The 23,005-nt window shown below is 40.6% G+C and overlaps 1 protein-coding gene across 1 annotated transcript in view; it reads right to left on the bottom strand.

The window, feature by feature from the left end:
- LOC126456681 (UDP-glycosyltransferase UGT5-like) overlaps positions 1 to 23,005 on the bottom strand; it is a 46,838-nt gene that overhangs the window by 567 nt on the left and 23,266 nt on the right. Inside the window, exon 3 of the mRNA XM_050092422.1 lies at positions 8,746 to 8,965. Coding sequence (XP_049948379.1) covers positions 8,746 to 8,965 — 220 coding nt within the window. The remainder of the gene's footprint in view (positions 1 to 8,745; positions 8,966 to 23,005) is intronic.

Genomic DNA, 23,005 nt, shown 5'->3' with positions numbered 1-23,005 from the left:
AAAGGATAGCGACTTACGTCTACACACCAAACCAGCGGATAAAGATCATTCGGGAGAGTGCTTAGCAACAAAGCATTGTTGATGCTCAGCGATCCATGATCAGAGATCACAAAATTTTTTCCATCTACATCCACATTTATACTCCGCAAGCCACCCAACAGTGTGTGGCGGAGGGCACTTTACGTGCCACTGTCATTACCTTCCTTTCCGGTTCCACTCGCGTATGGTTCGCGGGAAGAACGACTGCCGGAAAGCCTCCTTGCGTGCTCGAATCTCTCTAACTGTACATTCGTGATCTCTTCGGGAGGTGTAAGCAGGGGGAAGCAATATATTCGATAGCTCATCCAGAAACGCACCCTCTCGAAACCTGGACAGCAAGCTACACCGCAACGCAGAGCGCCTCTCTTGCAGAGTCTGGCACTGGAGTTTGCTAAACATCTCCGTAACGCTATCACGCTTACCAAATAACCCTGTGACGAAACGCGCCGCTCTTCTTTGGATATTCTCTATCTCCTCTGTCAACCCGATCTGGTACGGATCCCAGTGTGAAATAACCTATTCTTCTGGCAAGTAATCAAGGGAAGTCGAAAATGACGTATAAACCCATCGAGTGTCATAAGAAATGTATGACTGCAAACAGTCTGGTCACATTTCCGTTCCAAGAGAAACGGATTCGTAATTGTCAATTGCATAATATGCTTCTGAAGATTTTCGCTGAGGTGACAACATTCACGTGATGTGCATATAAACAGATGGCGGTAGTGTCGCGTACACGAGGTGTAAAAGGGCAGTGCATTGACGGAGCTCTCATACGTCCACAGATAATTCATGTGAACAGGTTTCCGATGTGATGATTATGGCCGCATGACAGGATTTATCAGACTACTGGACAATTCTAGCATGCTGGTCCCCGGCACAATGAACAATTAATGTAAAGATGAACTGTGTTCAATTGGCTTCTTTTATCAGTTCACTCTCTCTCTCTTTTCTGCTGTGTGAGAAGTCGGACATATTGGTTCACGGCAGTTGAATGTAAGCTCACTTTAATATTAATCTAATGATATATTAGTTTAATGTTATTATTCACTTTTATTTGTAAGAGTTGAGCCCTATCTCATGTCCGTTTTCTTTAAATACCACTATTCTTTCAGCGCAACAATTGCAGCCGCCGCTGCAGCCACAGACGCCATTACGTGGCAATCTCATGAAATTCGCGGAAGCGAAGAATTCGTTGCCTTAAAATATAATAAAAATTTTTCCCACAGCCGACTGACGCAGCAGAAGAAGACGAAGTTTTAAGATTTTCATTTTCAATTCTTGGCCGACATCCAGAGCCACGACACGGACTACAATTTAATTATTAAAAATGGTAATAAAGAATTCTCTCGCGCGTGTGTGGGCAATTGCAAATAATAATCAAAGATCTCGTGCTCGATAAGAATGTCTAGCCGAGGCAAAAATACCAACAGGTTATTTCAGGTCTTAATTTAAATGAAACGTGTTTCGAGATTAGTTCGTATTACAGCAATTAACGTGAGCAACAAGTTTGCTCGCGATTACTCTTTATTAATCAACCAATTTTCAAAAAGTAATTTATATTCAAACCAAATTATCAACTATTTTGAAACAAAAAAGCCCATCCAGTCACCACATGTAAATATTTTATTATATATTTTTTTATTGTTGACAGAGTTACGCAATAGTACCTCCGGATAACAATTTTGAGTGTCTCAAGTAGTATTATAGCCAACAACATTGAGCATACCCAAATCTCCGTAAAACCGGAACCAAGCCCCTCCCCATACCCCCTCATGCACGAGATCGTGCCATGTCAGCTACTTGTCGCTACTGGGTAATAGTGCCAGTGCGATTTCCAGATGCCAAGCACGTGCGGCATCTAAGTCGTAAACTACACTTCAGGGAGATGCTGTTAAATGCAAACAAAACATCAAATATAGTACGTAGTCACATCAATGTCAAAAACTGGCAGTGTAGACTATGGCCGGCCGAGGTGGCCGAGCGGTTCTACGCGCTACAGTCTGGAACCGCGCGACCGTTACGGTGGCAGGGTCGAATCCTGCCTCGGGCAAGGATGTGTGTGACGTCCTTAGGTTAGTTAGGTTAAGTAGTTCTAAGTTCTTGGGTACTGATGACCTTAGAAGTTGAGTCCCACAGTGCTCAGAGCCATTTGAACCATTTTTTTGTTGACTACATGACACCCTATACAAACACAGCCCTCCCTCAGTGCAAAAGCTGATAAAAAGAGTCAAAAATCGTACTTCCAGACAATAATGAAACTTCTTGTTACAGACATATGGTTACATCAGCTCAAGAGAGCCAATGGCAGCTATGCGTTATAAGGTGCACTGTAAGAATCAACAAGCTTAAAAAGTTCATTTTCCAAACTATAATGGTTCTCCTTGTTAAAAACGTAAAGTTATATCAGCGCATGACCGCTAGCGACACCTGTATCTCACAGTGTCCGTAAGATAGAACACACACTGAAATTACAAACTAAAAATAAAAATCTGTACACTCTAAAAGTTAAAAATTTAACAAGATAACCTTTTACAAAACGCAGCATGTAGCATAATTTTATTACACAGCATCCAGCGCTTAGCCATTCATTTTAAATAATGATCTCATTGTGTCGAAATACACTTGCTACCTTCCAGCCAGTTACACATTTAGGAGTCGCCTGTGTGTTTGTCATATGCGCTTAGTTCGCTACTTCCATTTCTTTCAGGATGTTAAATGCCTTTCCTTTTTGAGCATAGTGGGGAATCTTTAAATTTTGCAACGTGGGAGGGCGAAGGGCACTAGATTTTAGGTATGACGCAAGGCCCGAGTGATGTCTAACTTGGCCGTTTTATTTATGAGGTGTTCTTGAAATATGACTTACAGTGTTCTGCCACTTTGGGAAACGTACGCGGCTTGACTTTCGTCACATTTTAGCAAGTACACGCTTCAACATCGGTATTTACCTCTGATCGACTGCTCACTTCGTATGTACGTAAACCGAATAGTTTTACCTCCAGAGAGAACTACTTGAACGTCTATTCCACGGAAGAGTTTAGCTAGATCCTACCAAAAGTTACGTAAAAAAGGCAAGTGTATGTAGTTGATATGTACATCATACAGAGTGTTAGGAGAAGTAACGTGATTTTTACACATATTTTCTTCATAGAGTTTATTTACTATAGAAGCGCTGTAGACATTTTTAACAAAATGCGTTTGAGGTTCTCAAGTTCTACGCTGATAGCTGAGACACTAAGAGCTAATACTTGAAGCCGCGCAGGCATTGCTTTTAAAAACTGGACCTATATTGCCGGGGTTGTTACGGTGTAGCCGCTCGTGGTCATTTCTCTGAAAATGTCAATGTGGAGTTTAGTAACAACTAGAAGCAACCGCATGTGAAGATAACGTAATACTTGGTCCATGTTTTCATGGGTGAACACCATTTTGGGATGGAGCGCATTGAATTCATTGGTTAGTGTAACATTCTCTGAAGCATCACCATTAAATCCAACTGTTACATCATCGACATAGAGCGATAAAATGGGATATTATAACACGTCGGTGACTTCTCGAAAAATTTACAGTTGAGATGATTTACAAAGACATCCACTAGAAAACCAGTTACGCTACTACCCAGAGCGTGTCATTCGCATCATTTATATACATGATTATTAAGTGCAAGATAACTGTGTGACGTGGCTGCCCTCGCACTCTCGTGAAGGCATGTTTTCATTATCTAGCAGGTTGGTCAACCTTACCAATACCTCCTTTAGTAATGAACAAACAGAATTAGGTGGCAAAGTGCTAAAATATACACTACTGGCCATTACAAATGCTACACCAAGAAGAAATGCAGATGATAAACGGGTATTCATTGGACAAATATATTATACCAGAACTGACATGTGATTACATTTTCACGCAGTTTGGGTTTACAGATCCTGGAAAATCAGTAACCAGAACAGCCACCTCTGGCCGTAATATCGGCGCTGATACGTCTGGGCACTGAGTCAAACAGGGCTTGGATGGCGTGTACATTTATGACAAGGAACATTTACCTACTGGGTTATTTTTACGCGCGGTATGTCATGTAGAAATGTAGAAACACATAAGGCAACACTGACCCTACGGCTTATCTTAGAAGATAGATTAAGGAAAGGCAAACCTACGTTTCTAGCATTTGTAGACTTATAGAAAGCTTTTGAAAATGTTGACTGGAATACTCTCTTTAAATTCTGAAGGTGACAGGGGTAAAATACAGGGAGTTATGGCCGTTATAAGAGTCGAGGGGCATGAAAGGTAAGCAGTGGATGGGAAGGGAGTGAGACAGGGTTGTAGCCTATCCCCGATGTTATTCAGTCTGTACATTGAGCAAGCAATAAAGGAAATAAAAGAAAAATTCGGAGTAGGAATTAAAATGTATGGAGAAGAAATAAAAACTTTGAGGTTCGCCGACGAGATTGTAATTCTGTCAGAGACAGCAAAGGACATGGAAGAGCTGTTAAACGGAATGGACAGTGTCTTGAAAAGAGGCTATAAGATAAACATAAAGAAAAGGAAAGCAAGGATAATGGAATGTAGTCTAACTGCATCAGGTGATGCTTAGGGAATTAGAATAGGAAATGAGACACTTAAAGTACGAGATGAGTTTTGCTATTTCGGGAGCAAAATAACTGATGACAGTCGAAGTAGGGAGGATATAAAATGTAGACTGGCAATGGCAAAAAAGGCGTTTCTGAAGAAGAGAAATTTGTAAACATCGAGTATAGGTTTAACTGTCAGAAAGTCATTTCTCAAAGTATTTGTATAGGGTGTCGCCTTGGATGGATGTGAAATGTGGACAATAAATAGTTTAGACAAGAAGAGAATGGAAGCTTTCGAAATGTGGTGCTACAGAAGATTGTTGAAGATTAGATGGGCAGATAACATAACTAATGAGGAGGTACTGAATAGAATTGGGGAGAAGAGAAATTTTGCCCGCATCTCGTGGTCGTGCGGTAGCGTTCTCGCTTCCCACGCCCGGGTTCCCGGGTTCGATTCCCGGCGGGGTCAGGGATTTTCTCTGCCTCGTGATGGCTGGGTGTTGTGTGATGTCCTTAGGTTAGTTAGGTTTAAGTAGTTCTAAGTTCTAGGGGACTGATGACCATAGATGTTAAGTCCCATAGTGCTCAGAGCCATTTGAACCATTTGAAGAGAAATTTGTAGCACAACTTGACTAGAAGATGGGATCGGTTTGGTAGGACATGTTCTGAGGCATCAATGGATCACTAATTTAGTATTGCAGGGCAGCGTGGAGGGTAAAAATCGTAGGGGGAGACCAAGAGATGAATACACTAAGCAGATTCAAAAGGTACTGGGAGATGAAGAAGCTTGCACAGGATAGAGTAGCAAGGAGAGCTGCACCAAACCAGTCTCTCGAATGAAGACCACAACAACAACATCCCATTTATTCACAGCTATCGAATATCGATAAGTTCTTTTATGTTTTCTTGGAAATCCAGTGTCACTAGGTGGGGTCATGCCACTAATATGAAATTATCTATTTCTTCCGTAGACCTAGCCGAAGATGCAAAATTAAGGTAAAATGCGTCATTGGCAAGTAAAAAAATTTTTTAACACCGCAACCAAAACTGCTTGTTTCTTCATATCACACATATTTCTTGCTGTACCAGTCCCGGAGTGAAATGGAAAAAGTTTTAGTTTCACACATTTAGAGCCATATCTTCAAGGACACATGCCTGTACAAACAACAGCATACTGTATAAGAATACTGTTTCGTTTAAAATGTAGTTGAAAAACGGAAGAAACTATATAGGGAAATTATTTACTCACTTTTATTTCATAATTCAGTTCAAACAATAAGCAGTAGATGACCCAACATTCTTTGTTCACGTACATGTTGGACAGCCGTCAGCTGTATAAGCAAAAGACGACAGTGAAAATACCACTTATTGCGGAAAATCTGTGTTCGAGTCACTGTCCAGCACAAATTTTCATTGTATTCATTTCGTTATACAGTTGATGGTTTACAGCTGCGATACGTATCAATTATTTCATAACGGCTGTAATCCCCATACTGCGCGTTCCTTCCAACAAGCATGCACGATCGAGAGAACTTAGCGTCGTACTTGTTAGCAACACAGGCACCGCAATATCGGACCGTTTGCCCAGTTGCGATAAAAATGTTCAATCGTCAAGACGTTGGTAGTACATTTCAAAATATGGGAGAATACACGAAACATCATCCCGATACAGGAAATCTAGGTTGAAGTGTAAAACAGATGCATTGAAAGAACAAAAAAAAAATGATATGTTTTGGTCCTGAAAGCTACGTTCATATTGGTAAGGCAAAATAATTCTCATAAAGCAGATCCTGTATGATTGTGCGATAGGGTGTGAAGGTAAAAATGTAGATAAAATACTACTTATAAAATAGATCATCATACCATGTCTGCTTTAAGAAATTTATTGTACCTTACCATTGTGAACGTAAATTGGAAGGAAGGTCAGCGTTGGTCGTAATATTGATGGTTTATTGACAGCAAAATCGATTTTCAATCACATAGTGATCATCTTCAGTGCTGTAGTGCACAAATTAAACTCATTGTGATCGTTTCATAGCTTTGGTTATTGATAATAACTTGACACCAGTGCCTATGATTTTAATTTGTACACTACAGCACTGAAGATGATCACCATGCGATTGAAAATCGATTTTGCTGTCAATAAACCATCAAAATTACGGCCAACGCTGACCTTCCTTCTAATTTCACGTATATGGTCGTTGTGCACACAGCACTCTATGGAGACGCCAATCAATTGTGAACGTAGCTTTCAACACCTACAGATGTCATTTGTTTTTTTCTTTGGCACGCGTCTGTTTTACCGCTATATGCTTATCCTAGATGTTCTATACACGGATGACTATCCTGTACTTTGCCAAATTTTAGATCAAGCTACCATCTTCTTGACCGTTGAACATATTTATCACAGAATGAGATTTTCACCCTGCAGCGGAGTGTGCACTGATGAAACTTCCCGGCAGATTAAAACTGTGTGCCCGACCGAGACTCGAACTTGGGACCTTTGCCTTTCGCGGGCAAGTGCTCTACCATCTGAGCTACCGAAGCACGACTCACGGCCGGTCGTCACAGCTTCACTTCTGCCAGTATCTCGTCTCCTACCTTCCAAACTTTACAGAAGCTCTTCTGCGAACCTAGCAGAACTAGAACTCCTGAAAGAAAGGATACTGCGGAGACATGGCGTAGCCACCGCCCTGGGGGATGTTTCCAGAATGAATGCTAGGTTCGCAGAGGAGCTTCTGTAAAGTTTGCAAGGTAGGAGACGAGATACTGGCAGAAGTAAGACTGTGAGGACGGAGCGTGGGTCGTGCTTGGGTAGCTCAGTTGGTAGGGCACTTGCCCGCGAAAGGGAAAGGTCCCGAGTTCGAGTCTCGGTCGGGCACACAGTTTTAATCTGCCACGGAGTTCCATACCAGCGCACACTCCGCTGCAGAGTGAAAATGTCATTCTGGAAACATCCCCCAGGCTGTGGCTAAGCCATGTGTCCGCAGTATCCTTTCTTTCCGGAGTGCTAGTTCTCCTGGTTCACAGAAGAGCTTCTGTAAAGTTTGGAAAGTGGGAGACGAGATACTGGCAGAAGTAAAGCTGTGAGGACCGGGCGTGAGTCGTGCTTCGGTAGCTCAGATGGTAGAGCACTTGTCCGCGAAAGGCAAAGGTCCCGAGTTCGAGTCTCGGTCGGGCACACAGTTTTCATCTGCCAGGAAGTTTCATATTTATCACAATTTAACTAAGAAAGTTGGGTGATCTATTGATTATTGCTTGAACTAAAGTATGAAGTAAAATATGCGTACGTAAATTTTCCTATATAGTTTCGTATGTAGTTCAAGTAAATTTTAACCAAAAAAGGATCTCCGTATGTTTCGGTCCGATGTAAACGTGAAGATGTGGTTCTAATGCTGCCGAACTAGTTGGATCGTATGTAGATATTTATGATACAGGTGAAGCTGTCGTCTTCGTTATGAGACAATTCCACAGTTGTGAACGCCTACAAAACGTCATTTACTGGATTGGACAGAAGTTGCTTGCAGGCGTGTCCGACGAGTCGCGATTTAGTAGCTTTGGAAAGATGCTGAGCTTCGAGAGCATCGATGGTGAATTGAGGCCTTTAACCGAGAGTGTATATGACGTGTAGTTAAGGTCTGGTATTTCGTATCACTACTCTGGTTCACTTACTTAGGTTATCGGGAACGTAAACCAGGGTGTTTGTCTCAGCATCCTCGGTGACCAAGACCTTCTCCTTCTTCTCCTTGTTCAAGATCAGTGTGCTGTGAACACACCCGCCGTACAAGACGATAACAGCCGTTACCACAAGGCAGTCTTGTTGACGAACACTCAAGCGACGTATCCCAGCTCAGATGGCCCGCTTACTCACCCGGTCGTAATCCCACATAAACTGAATAGGGTTTTATCGTGAGTGTCTTCACCTTGAAATACCTGAAGAAATTTCGTGCCGAAGATGGGCCTTTAACGCGGCTAGAAGCGGTGGTATACCTGACACCGTTATATCTTCAGGAAATGAGTCATTTTTGATTCAATGTGCTTAGTTACAGTGTTGGCGTTATTGAAATAGAAATAAGTGTGGTAATATTAGATCATATCACAAGTGTTCAAGACACATAATCTGATAGGAATGTAGATTACTTACTTTGGATCCTCCACAACAGTTCGTATAGCAGACAGTAGTGTGTCCTTCGTAACGTCCCTCAACTCCATTCTCACGCCGATCTCGGCTTGGGCAACTTTGGCAGCAATATGTGGCTGGTCACCCATGAATGGGATGACTAGAAACGGAACTGCGTGGTACATGGCCTCATTCATGCTCTGGAGACCACCTTGCGTAATGAAGAGGCGAACTTTCGGGTGAGCTGTGGGCAAAATTCAACATTTAATGCGTTCAGAGAGCTGTACAAGATAAAGTACTTGGTTTGGATGAGATCCTTATTACTGATGTATTGATAGGGAGTTGTGAAACACTTTAACAATGTCAAGTAGGAGAGAATGTTTTACCGGGAGTAGACTGTAAGTAATGGGATAGTGTGATCCCTGACCCATACTTAATTGTTGCCAAATCTCGTTCCCTTCCCCCTCACCACCCTCCCTCACTGCTCCAGGCCGAGTGGGTGAGTTAAAAATGGTGGGAAGTGCGCTCGAATGTTAACCTCTTGATCGGGAAAGTTGGGGCAGCTTGCATGGTAGCTAGATTTATGCACACACAGCCCAGCTGTCTACCAGTGTGGTTAGATTGCAGAAAAGATCAAGATTTATTGGACAAGATGATTTATAAGCACAATAACTGTCAGTCTTCTTCTATGTTTTCGCCATGATTTTTCTACCCAGTTATTATAACTGATGGCAAAAAGTGTCAGGAAAACTGACCCAGCTTGCATGGTTGCCAGTTTACCTAGTCTTAGTCCTGTTGGCCTACAGAAGTGGTTAAATTGCACCCAAGTTCAGAATTTACTGGATAGGAAGGTCTAAGATCACAATTACACTGATTCTACATAATTTTATCTAAATCTACATCTACATCCATACTCCGCAAGCCACCTGATGGTGTGTGGCGGAGGATACCCTTGTAGGGAAGCAGCCTACTCACGCTGTAGTAAATTCACATCAGTTTCCATTGTGTGCCAGCCAGTCTGCTGTAACTCTGTAACTAGCTCTGACGTCATAAATGTTGCACAATACCTTAAAAATCAAGCAAATGACCTAAACCTTTTCTAGCATGTCACGAATAATACTAAATTAATGTGTGTTGAATATCAGTTCGATAACTTAAGTCATTTTCGAAATTTGGACGTTTTTCTAAAAAAATCATTGGCGCAACAGAAGAGAGCTAGAGACTTCAAAATTTATATTTAGATTCATCTTTCATAATGATTTAATAAAAACAGTACTTTGGATTTCACAAATTAAGATTTTAGTGGAAATTCATGATTTTGTGGTTTTCGTCTCAAAACTGAAGGAAGCAAGATAGATTAAGTAGGCTAATAAATAAGGCTAGGATGTTTAGATTTAAATAGGTTGGAGGTCCGCTATGACTATGAAGATGTGTAAAGTTTCTTTTTAATACCTATAAAATTATAGCGATAGCGGATCTCAAAAGGGCCAGTTCAGAGCTCATCTACTGCGTGCAGTGTAATTTAATTAATTCTCTCGCCCAGAATATTTAACTTAGCCACGTCAAAATTTTATTATCAATACTTACCTGCGTGCTGAATGCACGTTTAAATTAAGAGCTTCTTCGGCCATCAGCCAAAAAAGCTATAAATTATTATGTAACTTGAAGTGGTGCGTTACTAGCCCAGCGGCTAGTCGGGAGAGCCGAAAAGATCAGGCGATCCCTCAGCCGTCCGCACCGCGGCTTTATATATAAGAACGCTGCGCGAGGAAGCAAGGCCCCAGTTCTCTCCAGACGCTGAATGACACGCCATCTGTGTCGGTAGTCGCGTCGCATCAGTGTCACTGCTACAATCAGCCTCGGATGCCGTATAGTGTTAATTCTGGGTTGACTTTAATTATCGGTATTCAGTTTGCGTATTGTCGTATTTTCACGCGCCGTCGCGGGACAGACATTCTACCAAATATTTAGCGTGGCGTTTGATGAAATATTTTCATCAAATTATGGCGAGCATTCTTTTTAACATTTAATTCGGACATTTATAGTTGCATCAGCGCATTAGACTCTGAACTGCTCTGTTAGTTAGGTTGTAGGGATACTTGTGGTTTTTATCAGTGAATTTCAGAATATACTCAACTATTTTGGAAAACCGTTTTTGATTAGAAATCCCGGACAATCTCCTAATTCCTCAGAGCTATAAGATGCAGCTATAATAACATTCTCAGATAAAGTGGGCACTAGGATCTCTAATTACTGGTTCCATGTTTTATTAAATCACTTTCTGGGTGCCAAAAAGTAAATAGAGAGCCAGTGTTGAGAATGGTGAAAGACAGCATTAACAACATTCTAAAAGCCAGAAACTGATTCAACATGCAAGTGTTTATCCAGCAATCAGATTTAATTTATTTTCTACAAACTTATCCGCCGCCCCACATATGGTGCATCGGCCGGGAAATCAACTAAGTGAAAGTGATTTTTAACTATTCGGATTCGCGAGTGAAATGCGACACGCAACTGAGTATAGAACAGTGAATGTGTTACGTGTGCGTGTGGACGACGCAATTGGATTAACAACACATCTGGATTGACGGAGCTGGCACTGAGTCTAGCGGTGCTGCCGGCATCGTGAGAAGCCAGTCTCGCCGCACCGCAGTCGTCCGCTGGAGCAGCCGGCGCAGAGCCTGCAATTGCGGGCCACGCAAACACACAACAGCCGTCGGAGAGCCGTCTGCAGTTCAACGTGCCACGTCGCATCAGGAGTCCTGGTACGCCGCGCCGGCAACGCCATACGTCGTGCAGAAGGAACTAAGTTAAGTGAAAAGCTGTTAAAAATTTTACTAACCTGCACTAAAAGACTGTCGGCGATGGAACCGCCAAAAGAAACTGAGTTTAAACTTAAATTAGAACCTATGTCTGTTGAGGGAACTGTAAATCCAGACAACGGTTCAAGTGTAAACATGCATGAAAGTAGTAATGTTAAAGTGAAAAATGAAGTATTGTCTCCAGACAATAGTGTGCGAAGGGGCAATGATTCAATAATAGAGACCCCTGTAGTAAAGCAGAAAGTAGAAATTGTAAATTTATTGGATAATAGTTTCTCTGATGAATTAAAAATGAAATAGTCATCAGAGATGGTAGAGTTGAAGAAGGAGCAGTTAGATATGACTAATCAATCAGAAGTTTCATTTAGTTTTGATGATTCTGGCATTGGAGCTAGTTTTTCGTCACCTGAGTGTGATAAAAAGCCAGCTAGTGAGCAAACCAAAGATGCTGGGGCTGTTGATCTAAATGTTATATTACAAGCAATAGCTGCCAGTAATGCAAAAATAGCCGCCAGTAATTCTAGAATGACAGCTGAATTAAAGTCTGGAATAACTGAGGTCAAAAGCAGTAATGCTGAATTAAAATCTGATATAATTGAGGTAAATAATAGGATTGTGGCCAGTCAAACTAATTTTAATAAACGATTGGAGGTAATGGACGATACCTTCAAGGCTGGTTGCAATAAGTTGAAAGATGATCTAGACAGTTTGAATTGTAAAATTGATTACAATCATGAAGATATTAAGAAAAAGGTTGCTCAACAGTTTTCTGAAATGTATAAAACAGTTAAATCCGAAGTTGCTGAGGTTCGCAAAGACTTCCAAATGGAAGATGCGAAGCTGGAGCACGAGTTAACAGAAAAGATCGAGGCGGAATCTGAACTGTGCTCAGATAGATTTAAAGATGTTAATATAAAAGTAAACATATGTCAAGCAGAAGTAGAAGCAATCAAAACTGACACAACTCATATTGTGCAAAGAGTAGATAATGTTGAAATGAAAGTAGAAAATATCAGTATTAACATTGCTAACATTGAGAGTAAAGTAGCTTCAGTAACTTCTGGTAATGGTAATGTACAACAAGTTGTAGCTGCAAACGCCGCTTTTATCGGGTGTCGGCAGTTCTTGCGGTTCGATCCAGATAAAAATATCCATCCGCTAGATTTCTGGATCGATTTTGAAGATGTGATTCCACCAACTTGGTCTGAACGAGAGAAAATCTCGTTTGTTAGAAGCCATTTAGCAGGTGACGCCATGCGTTGGTCAGCTGATGTTATGTTGAAATGTAAAACATTAGCGGAATTTAAAACAGCTTTTATTAATGAGTATTGGTCTAGCAATAAGCAAAATGAAGTGTTGAGAGAATTTTGGAGTGGGAAACGCTTCAATGCAGGCAAGGAATCAATTAAAGAGTTTGCTAGGTCATGGATTTCACGTTTGTCACATTTGGCGGAAAAGCTAAAACCAGAAATGATTATACTAGGTCTTGAAGCCAAACTGCCATGGTATTGGAAAACGAGAATTATATCAGCCCCTAGAGACAATCTGGATCGTTTCATTGAATATTTGGAACGTGTAGAACGTGTTGCTGCCAATGAGGAGCAAGCACGTAATAACAGAAATGCCAATAACAATAATAGTAATTTTAGGAACGAGCAAAATGGCAATGTAAATATCAGAACAGTAGGTATTCGTAATCCTAAGAGAGGTAGGAATTGGGGAAATAATTATCAGAACCAACAATGGCGTCCAAGGGATAATAATTTTGTTCCAAACAGAAATATGCATGTAAACAACAGTATGGAAAGTAAGGCTATGCCAGCTAACTATAATGAAACTAAAGGAAACAGTAGTATGCCGAGGCAGGAAAACTAGTTCCCGTCTATGAGGACACTGGCGCTCACCAGGCGGTTACTTTTCCTATGCCAGTAGTTAAGGGAATTGGTAAGACAGATCAGAATACTCAAACTGAACATGTGGATGAAGAGTCGGTAGCACCTAAGGATACAACAGAAATATTAGATCACTCACAGTATTTGATAGATACCGTGTTAGAGACGCTTTCTAAGTGGGAAGAGAAAGAGAAGGCGCAGCAGTGTAACAGTATGGAAGAGCTACAAAATATTGAATTGTCAGGTGAAGAAGCAGAAGAAATTCATGCTTATATTTACGATGAGGATGATGTGCTCTTATCTAAAGTGCCTGTGCAGGATGTTGATAATGTACTAATAGATTTAGGACAGGAGATAAGTGGGAATGTAGAGGGTAGGCTGTTTGGGGTCAATGAACCCAGTAGCTGTGACCAGTTGTCACTTGAGAAGGAAACCGACGATAATGGTGAAAGTGGTTTAGCTGTAACTAATGTTATGCCCGGTCTGGAGGCGCAGAATCGCTCAGACTACAGTAATTTGGGTCATGTTCAGCAAACTAAATGTAATGAAGTCGTGCGGTGTTTCGATTTAAAATTAATAGACCGACTGGAAAAGGCAGCTGAAAATGTAATTCAGGAAACCCCTACACACTGTGACCTAAATGTAATGAAAACAGGTGTCGATCACTTTAGTTGGAGACAAATCCAATAGGAACTACTAGATGAATTTGAGGAACCACCTGTGCAACCTAGAATAAGCCACCCTATAATAATAGTGAATATGTTGGGTATCAATGTACGTTGTCTCTTAGACAGTGGAAGTGAGGTGAGTGCAATATCTCAGTCCTTCTTTGATGCATTACCTGGTAAAGACAAGCTTACAGTAATGAGAGTATCAGGACTAAGAATAATTGGTGCTACTGGCAAGGTGTCAAAAACGGTAAAGCAAGAAGCTTTGCTGCCCTTTAACATTAATGGTAATTTAATTGATCATCCATGTTTAATTGTAAACAATCTCAGTATTGAGGTTTTAATTGGCATAGATTTCTTGTCAAAATATCAGAGTGTTGTTGACTTTGAAAGAAGCCAGTTAAAAATGGTCTTGCCAATAACCGGAGTAATTATAGTACCTTTTAGTGATAAACATGTAGTAACTGATCATGAAACTTGGGAGCTGCCTATACGAGTTCTGAAAAATAGGAGGTATTGGGACGAGGATGTTGATCTTAGTACAAGTAAGCTGAAAACAGAAGAAGAAGAAGAAGCAATTATTTTGGACAAAATAGAAGCTAAATTGCAGGAAATCGATAAGATTTCAGCCAATCAGAAGGAAGAACTGAGACAGGTTCTAAAAAGGCATCATAAAGTATTTTCAGATCGACGTGGCGTGGTCAAAGGTTATGAATGAATGCTGTAGGGAGGAGGTTGTTCTGTAACCTCTACACAGTGTGGCAGCTGTGCAGTCCCAGCTGTGTGAGATCTTCTTTCCCTTTCAGGTCTCACTCATTCTTCATCTTTCCTATCTACAAAAATTTTGACCTCTTCTTTCACACATTAAATTTTCCGGTATGATTATCAGTACAGCATTAAACCAATGAATGCTGTAGGGAGGAGGTTGTTCTGTAACCTCTACACAGTGTGGCAGCTGTGCAGTCCCAGCTGTGTGAGATCTTCTTTCCTTTTCAGGTCTCACTCACTCTTCATCTTTTCTATCCACCTAAAATTTCTAACTCTTCTTTACAGCATTAAGCTAATGAATGCTGTAGGGAGGAGGTTGTTCTGTAACCTCTACACAGTGTGGCAGCTGTGCAGTCCCAGCTGTGTGAGATCTTCTTTCCCTTTCAGGTCTCACTCATTCTTCATCTTTCCTATCTACAAAAATTTCGACGTCTTCTTTCCAAGACATAAAATTTTCTGTTATGGTTATCAAGCCAGCATTAAGTGAATGAATGCTGTAGGGAGGAGGTTGTTCTGTAACCTCTACACAGTGTGGCAGCTGTGCAGTCCCAGCTGTGTGAGATCTTCTTTCCATTTCAGCTCTCACTCATTCTTCCTCTTTCCAGTCCTCAAAAATTTCGACCTTTCCTTTCCAGACATGAAAATTTTCTGTCATGGCTATCAAGCCATGAGTTATGTAACCATTCTATCTACCGATTAGTGAAGAAAAATACCTAATGTGACAAACCTAATAGTGACAAACAATAGAGAAGTATGACGTAATGAAGATACAAATGTATTTGAGTAACAATTATGTATAGTACCCTGGTAATATAGTAACTACAAAGTGTTGTTTTATTGGAAATGGTCCACCAACAATAATATTTTAAAAAGATATATGAATTCATGTACAAGCAGGATCTGAAGTGGTAGTGAAACCTAGTGTATGCATTAGAGCTAACTAAGAAATAATAAAAGAGATTGCTTAGTGTTATGAAAAATATGCAGATAAGTTGTAAGGATAAACTCACCTGGTATAGCAAGGAAAGGCAGTGTAATAGAATTGAGCAGTGTTTGTGGTTGAGACGTGAAGGACACGTCCCTGAAGTATTTATAAGGTTGGAGCTGGCCATTATTTTAGTGTAGTGTGTGACAGGATACACCTACACATATTGAGGTTATGAATTGGAGGCGTGAATGCGACCATAGGTACCCTTATGTTAGATGAGACAGAGCAGCTCATGGTGTCCTATAGGTTTAAGGAATTTAGCATTACGCTCGTCCATAATTACTTGATGCACTTTAGTGGTAGGTCTGAGAGAGACTACCTGAGGTTTCAGCGTCCGATCGAGTGGAAATGGATTGCCACGTGAGCAAACAGATCAGCTGCAATACACTAAAGATATGAAATAAATATGCTATCCTATGCTTTAAATATTAATAGAGTGAGTGTTAAATAAGTACATACACTAGCAAAATAAATAAATAAATATCATACTGACAGACGTGAAACATTATTTTAGCTCAGCATAAATACATTTCAAAGTAAGTAAGTACCTAATTGCAGATGTGGAACTGACAACAGCAGAGGACCAATAAGTGGATTTAGTAGTCAACTAAACGTAGTGTGTTTTGAACACTCACAACTGTACTATTACCAAAAGTTACTCACATGTACAAAGAAGCTGAGAAAACAACCACTAATCATACTCATACTATCTCTAAGAATAAGGTAATCAAAGATCAGTCAGTTAAGTAAATAAAATGCAGATTTGTCAGGAATGTACAGAGCATTGGTTCAGTGTTCCGGCACAGAAATAATAAATTCAGATTAAATATGATTTATGATTATATGCCTTAGGAGCATAAATTTTCTCCAGTACGTGACTAACGGCGTTTTGAGCCATTTGTTTACCGATTTTATGACAGTTAAGTAACCGTGAGAGTAAAATTAAAAAGGTTCTGTTAAATTTGTTCCAGTAACATATTGAAGGATAAAATGTATATATCCCCATTTCATTGTGACCCACCCATAGATATAAAGTGAACAGAGTCTGAGGCACTCTTTTTGTTTGTTCTACAGGACAAACCAGATAATGGCAGCCTGGTAGCTGCGTGAAAGCGTGGAGTGACTTGGACACAACTCACAGTGACCCCTCCCCTTTCCCCCATGTAATTTAGAGTGATCGAGAAGGACGCACACCATAGCAACTTCCCCTCCTCTACCCTTGTGAATGGAAGTGTAGGACGCCAGCCAAAGCGGCTACAACCACGTGTGTAAAAATTATTTGTGAACTTTTTCTTTCAGGTTTAGAAAAGACTGCTAAGAGATAATCATCTGTTTATGTATCATGTTATTTTCTTTGAATTTGTGAATGCAAAAATGTATTTAATGGATCTAAGATTTTCATAATTTTTCAATTTGTATGTGTTTGTTTGTCTAAGGCAATATGTATGCCAAAATATTTCATTGACTTTGCTTAAAATTTTGAGTAATGACATTGTTTAAAAGGCAGTGAACATGCCCACAATTTAAATAATTAATGTAGGTAATCAGTTTTCTTTAATGTTTCTACATGTTTATATTTCAATTTTGATTTTCATAGGGAGTTAAACTGTACTCTTGCTTCCCTTTTTGTAATTAAATTTTTTTTTCATTCATTAACATTCATAAACAAAAAAATTTAAGTAGAGGGTGATGTAGGGAAGCAGCCTACTCACGCTGTAGTAAATTCACATCAGTTTCCATTGTGTGCCAGCCAGTCTGCTGTAACTCTGTAACTAGCTCTGACGTCATAAATGTTGCGCAATACCTTAAAAATCAAGCAAATGACCTAAACCTTTTCTAGCATGTCAGGAATAATACTAAATTAATGTGTGTTGAATATCAGTTCGATAACTTAAGTCATTTTCGAAATTTGGACGTTTTTCTAAAAAAATCATTGGCGCAACAGAAGAGAGCTAGAGACTTCAAAATTTATATTTAGATTCATCTTTCATAATGATTTAATAAAAACAGTACTTTGGATTTCACAAATTAAGATTTTAGTGGAAATTCATGATTTTGTGGTTTTCGTCTCAAAACTGAAGGAAGCAAGATAGATTAAGTAGGTTAATAAATAAGGCTAGGATGTTTAGATTTAAATAGGTTGGAGGTCCGCTATGACTATGAAGATGTGTAAAGTTTCTTTTTAATACCTATAAAATTATAGCGATAGCGGATCTCAAAAGGGCCAGTTCAGAGCTCATCTACTGCGTGCAGTGTAATTTAATTAATTCTCTCGCCCAGAATATTTAACTTAGCCACGTCAAAATTTTATTATCAATACTTACCTGCGTGCTGAATGCACGTTTAAATTAAGAGCTTCTTCGGCCATCAGCCAAAGAAGCTATAAATTATTATGTAACTTGAAGTGGTGCGTTACTAGCCCAGCGGCTAGTCGGGAGAGCCGAAAAGATCAGGCGTTCCCTTAGCCGTCCGCACCGCGGCTTTATATATAAGAACGCTGCGCGAGGAAAAAAGGCCCCAGTTCTCTCCAGACGCTGAATGACACGCCATCTGTGTCGGGAGTCGCGTCGCATCAGTGTCACTGCTACAAACAGCCTCGGATGCCGTATAGTGTTAATTCTGGGTTGACTTTAATTATCGGTATTCAGTTTGCGTATTGTCGTATTTTCACGCGCCGTCGCGGGACAGACATTCTACCAAATATTTAGCGTGGCGTTTGATGAAATATTTTCATCAAATTATGGCGAGCATTCTTTTTAACATTTAATTCGGACATTTATAGTTGCATCAGCGCATTAGACTCTGAACTGCTCTGTTAGTTAGGTTGTAGGGATACTTGTGGTTTTTATCAGTGAATTTCAGAATATACTCAACTATTTTGGAAAACCGTTTTTGATTAGAAATCCCGGACAATCTCCTAATTCCTCAGAGCTATAAGCTGCAGCTATAATAACATTCTCAGATAAAGTGGGCACTAGGATCTCTAATTACTGGTTCCATGTTTTATTAAATCACTTTCTGGGTGCCAAAAAGTAAATAGAGAGCCAGTGTTGAGAACGGCGAAAGACAGCATTAACAACATTCTAAAAGCCAGAAAATGATTCAACATGCAAGTGTTTATCCAGCAATCAGATTTAATTTATTTTCTACAAACTTATCCGCCGCCCCACACCCTGAGTACCTCTATCGGTTCTCCCTTCTATTCCAGTCTCGTATTGTTCGTGGAAAGAAGGATTGTCTGTATGCTTCTGTGTTGGCTCTAATCTCTCTCATTTTATCCTCATGGTCTCTTCGCGAGATATACGTAGGAGGGAGCAATATACTGCTGGACTCTTCGGTGAAGGTATGTTCTCGAAACTTTAACAAAAGCCCGTACCGAGCTACTGAGCGTCTCTCCTGTAGAGTCTTCCACTGGAGTTTATCTGTCATCTCTGTAATGCTTTCGCGATTACTAAATGTATAATGGCACTGTAGTTCACTTTTGGCAGTTATCACATTTTGATGAGCATTTTTGGGACATTTATATGATACACATGTATACTTTTTTCTCCAACAGACTGTGGAGAAGGCAAGGTACAAGTAAAAAAGACTTTATTACACAAAAACGCTAGCCATGAAGCTCAAGAAAAATGTTTGTTGGATAGGATGACTCATAATCATAATTACGCTGCCAGTTACGCTGTTTAACAAGCATTTAAACTCTTTATTACTTAATGTACAGTTACATTTACTTTAGCAATTACAACGTGGGGAAGAAAGTGTGCAAATGTCTGAAAGAGTGTGCTGTGCAGCCGCCAACTGCAAGAAGCTGAGTGAAACCATGGTTGGCGCACCACCTACTTTCCCTTCCACCTGCCCCCAAGCTCCATGCAGCAAAGAAGAAGTATCAATTTCACATCACCTGTGATGGCACACTTACAGCAGTTGCAGTCTTGCTTCCCTGATGTCAAAATATATGTAATACTGACAAGTGTACCATGTCACTTTGACTAGCCAGAGCCCACAAGTTACATCATTCTGCTAGTGCAGTGTACACTGTCACTATAATTTATAAATGTAACTCCGTCTTGTGATTACATAGTGTGGGACAGCAGCTGATCGATTAATTTTACAAATAATATTCCAACAGCCGTTATTTTGGTAGTTTTTTATTTAGGCTACCAGTTTCCACTCCTCGATAGAGTCGCCTTCAGGCCCTGTAATATGAATGATAGAAAGCACACCCAGTTCTTCAAGTATACAACAGAGAAGCAGTATCTGTGCCTGGTTTCTGATCAAGACTTCACGAGCAATGTGTGCACTACATACATGTCATACAAGTATATGGCAGGAAACCAATATCTGCGTCTGGTTTCCGCAGAAGACTTCGTAAGAACACAACATGTGCGAAGGGCACACACTGCTCATGAAGCCTCCTACGGAAACCAGGGGCAGATATTGGTTCATCGACACATATTTGTACAAATATATGCTTTTTGTCGTTCATGCTACAGGACCTGAAGATGTCTCCATTGAGGAGTCCAAACTGGCAGCCTAAATAAAAAGCTATAAAAATAAAAACTGTTGGAATACTGTCTTTACCATAATTAATTAAGTTCTTCACATCGTGTGTAGATGTGCACCATCCATTATTCAGCAACCTTCGACTTATAAGCCACCCCAATGAGTCTAGTACATACAAGACACACATTTTCCAATTAAAACCATTCCAGTTGTAGGCCGAGTATTAGTAGCTTCCACAGTCATGAAATGCCCGTCTTGCAATCACTCTGAATATTAAGGGAGCAAGTGCCCTCGCCTAGCTGGTTACATTGCAAGTTTGTATCGAAAACACAGTGCACTAATGATGCTTTTCATATATTTATATAGAAATGAATTAATTAATTTTTTATGTTACAGAATGCCCCCCTCCCATGTATGCGACGATACATTAGCCTTTCTACTGGAGCAGATACTAGGATGGGGATGAAGTAACTGGTACTGGTAATCAACTACGAATGTGCTCGTAAGTACAGATCCATATGTAGGTACATATGTCCTGAAGAAAAAAACAATGTATGCTTGCTTAGAATGCTTATTTGACGTTATTTGTAGGATTTTTGAACGAAATCTTGACCGAAAATGGTCGGCAATATGCCTCTAATCCAAATGTATCTGTCTACTGGATGAACCTACTGCGACTGCTGCGTGCTCCCAGCACGAGAGCACGCGAATTCCGGACGTGGGTAAGTAAAGTATCTATGAATATCTGTTTGAGTATGCGCGGGTGTGTGTGTATTTACGCTTGTTATACACAGGGTGAGTCACCTAACATTACCGCTGGGTATATTTCGTAAACCACATCAAATACTGACGAATCGATTCCACAGGCCGAACGTGAGGAGAGGGGCTAGTGTAATTGGTTAATACAAACGGAAGTATGTTTTTTAACACAAACCTACGTTTTTTTTAAATGGAACCCCGTTAGTTTTGTTAGCACATCTGAACATATAAACAAATACGTAATCAGTGCCGCTTGTTGCATTGTAAAATGTTAATTACATCCGGAGATATTGTAACCTAAAGTTGACGCTTGAGTACCACTCCTCCGCTGTTCGATCGTGTTTATCGGAGAGCACCGAATTTCGTAGGGATCCAAAGGGAACGGTGATGGACCTTAGGTACAGAAGAGACTGGAACAGCACATTACGTCCACATGCTAACACCTTTTTATTTGTCTTTTTCACTGACGCTCATGTACATTACCTTGAGGGGTGAGGTACACGTACACACGTGGTTTCCGTTTTCAATTACGGAGTGGAATAGAGTGTGTCCGGACATGTCAGGTCAATAGATGTTCAATGTGGTGGCCATCATTTGCTGCACACAATTGCAATCTCCAGCGTAATGAATGTCGTACACGCCGCAGTACATCTGGTGTAATGTCGCCACAGGCTGCCACAATACGTTGTTTCATATCCTCTGAGGTCGTAGGCACATCACGGTACACATTCTCCTTTAACGTACCCCACCTGCACATTCCGCAATTAACAATAGGCTGACCCTTGACAGGATGTTCGACGGGCGTTTCATAGGACGTGGAGGACGCATAAATTGGCCAGCCCGTTCTCCTGATCTTACACCTCTGGACTTCTTCCTGTGGGTTACGTTAAAGGAGAATGTGTACCGTGATGTGCCTACAACCTCAGAGGATATGAAACAACGTATTGTGGCAGCCTGCGGCGACATTACACCAGATGTACTGCGGCGTGTACGACATTCATTACGCCAGAGATTGCAATTGTGTGCAGCAAATGATGGCCACCACATTGAACATCTGTTGGCCTAACATGTCGGGACACACTCTATTCCACTTCGTAATTGAAAACGGAAACCACGTGTGTACGTGTACCTCACCCCTCAAGGTAATGTACATGAGCGTCAATGAAAAAGACCAATAAAAAGGTGTTAGCATGTGGACGTAATGTGCTGTTCCAGTCTCTTCTGTACCTAAGGTCCATCACCTCCCTTTGGATCCCTACGTAATTCGGTGCTCTCCGATACACGCGATCGAACAGCGGAGGAGTGGTACTCAAGCGTCAACTTTAGGTTACAATATCTCCGGATGTAATTAACATTTCACTATGCAACAAACGGCACTGATTACGTATTTGTTTATATGTTCAGATGTGCTAACAAAACTAACGGGGTTCCATTTAAAAAAAAACGTAGGTTTGTGTCAAAAAACATACTTCCGTGCATTTTTTTATGGTTTGTATTAACCAATTACACTAGCCCCTCTCCTCACGTTCGGTCTGTGGAATCGATTCGTCAGTATTTGATGAGGCTTATGAAATATATCCAGCGGTAACGTTAGGTGACTCACCCTGTATATGTCCACATCTTTCCAGAAATACTAGGTCAATACCCCAGTACACAGGTCATGCGGTTTTACATGGACTGATACATCAGTGTGAGCCAAGACATACCTCCGTCTGACGATGATGATGATGGTGATAATGTACCTGAGTGATACGATGCTTGTGACATAAGCATGTCAGATTTGGTAGAGGAGGTGCTAAATGACCTTGACCAAATACCAATGCTGCTAAGGCGAACACCCAATGAGCTATTAAGGATTTGGACTATGGTCTACATAGTGGAAAA

Source organism: Schistocerca serialis, chromosome 2, assembly GCF_023864345.2.
Source record: "Schistocerca serialis cubense isolate TAMUIC-IGC-003099 chromosome 2, iqSchSeri2.2, whole genome shotgun sequence".
NCBI classification, from domain to species: Eukaryota; Metazoa; Arthropoda; class Insecta; order Orthoptera; family Acrididae; genus Schistocerca; species Schistocerca serialis.
The sequence above is the reverse complement of the archived record's forward strand: the minus strand, read 5'-3'. Positions and strand labels throughout refer to the sequence as shown.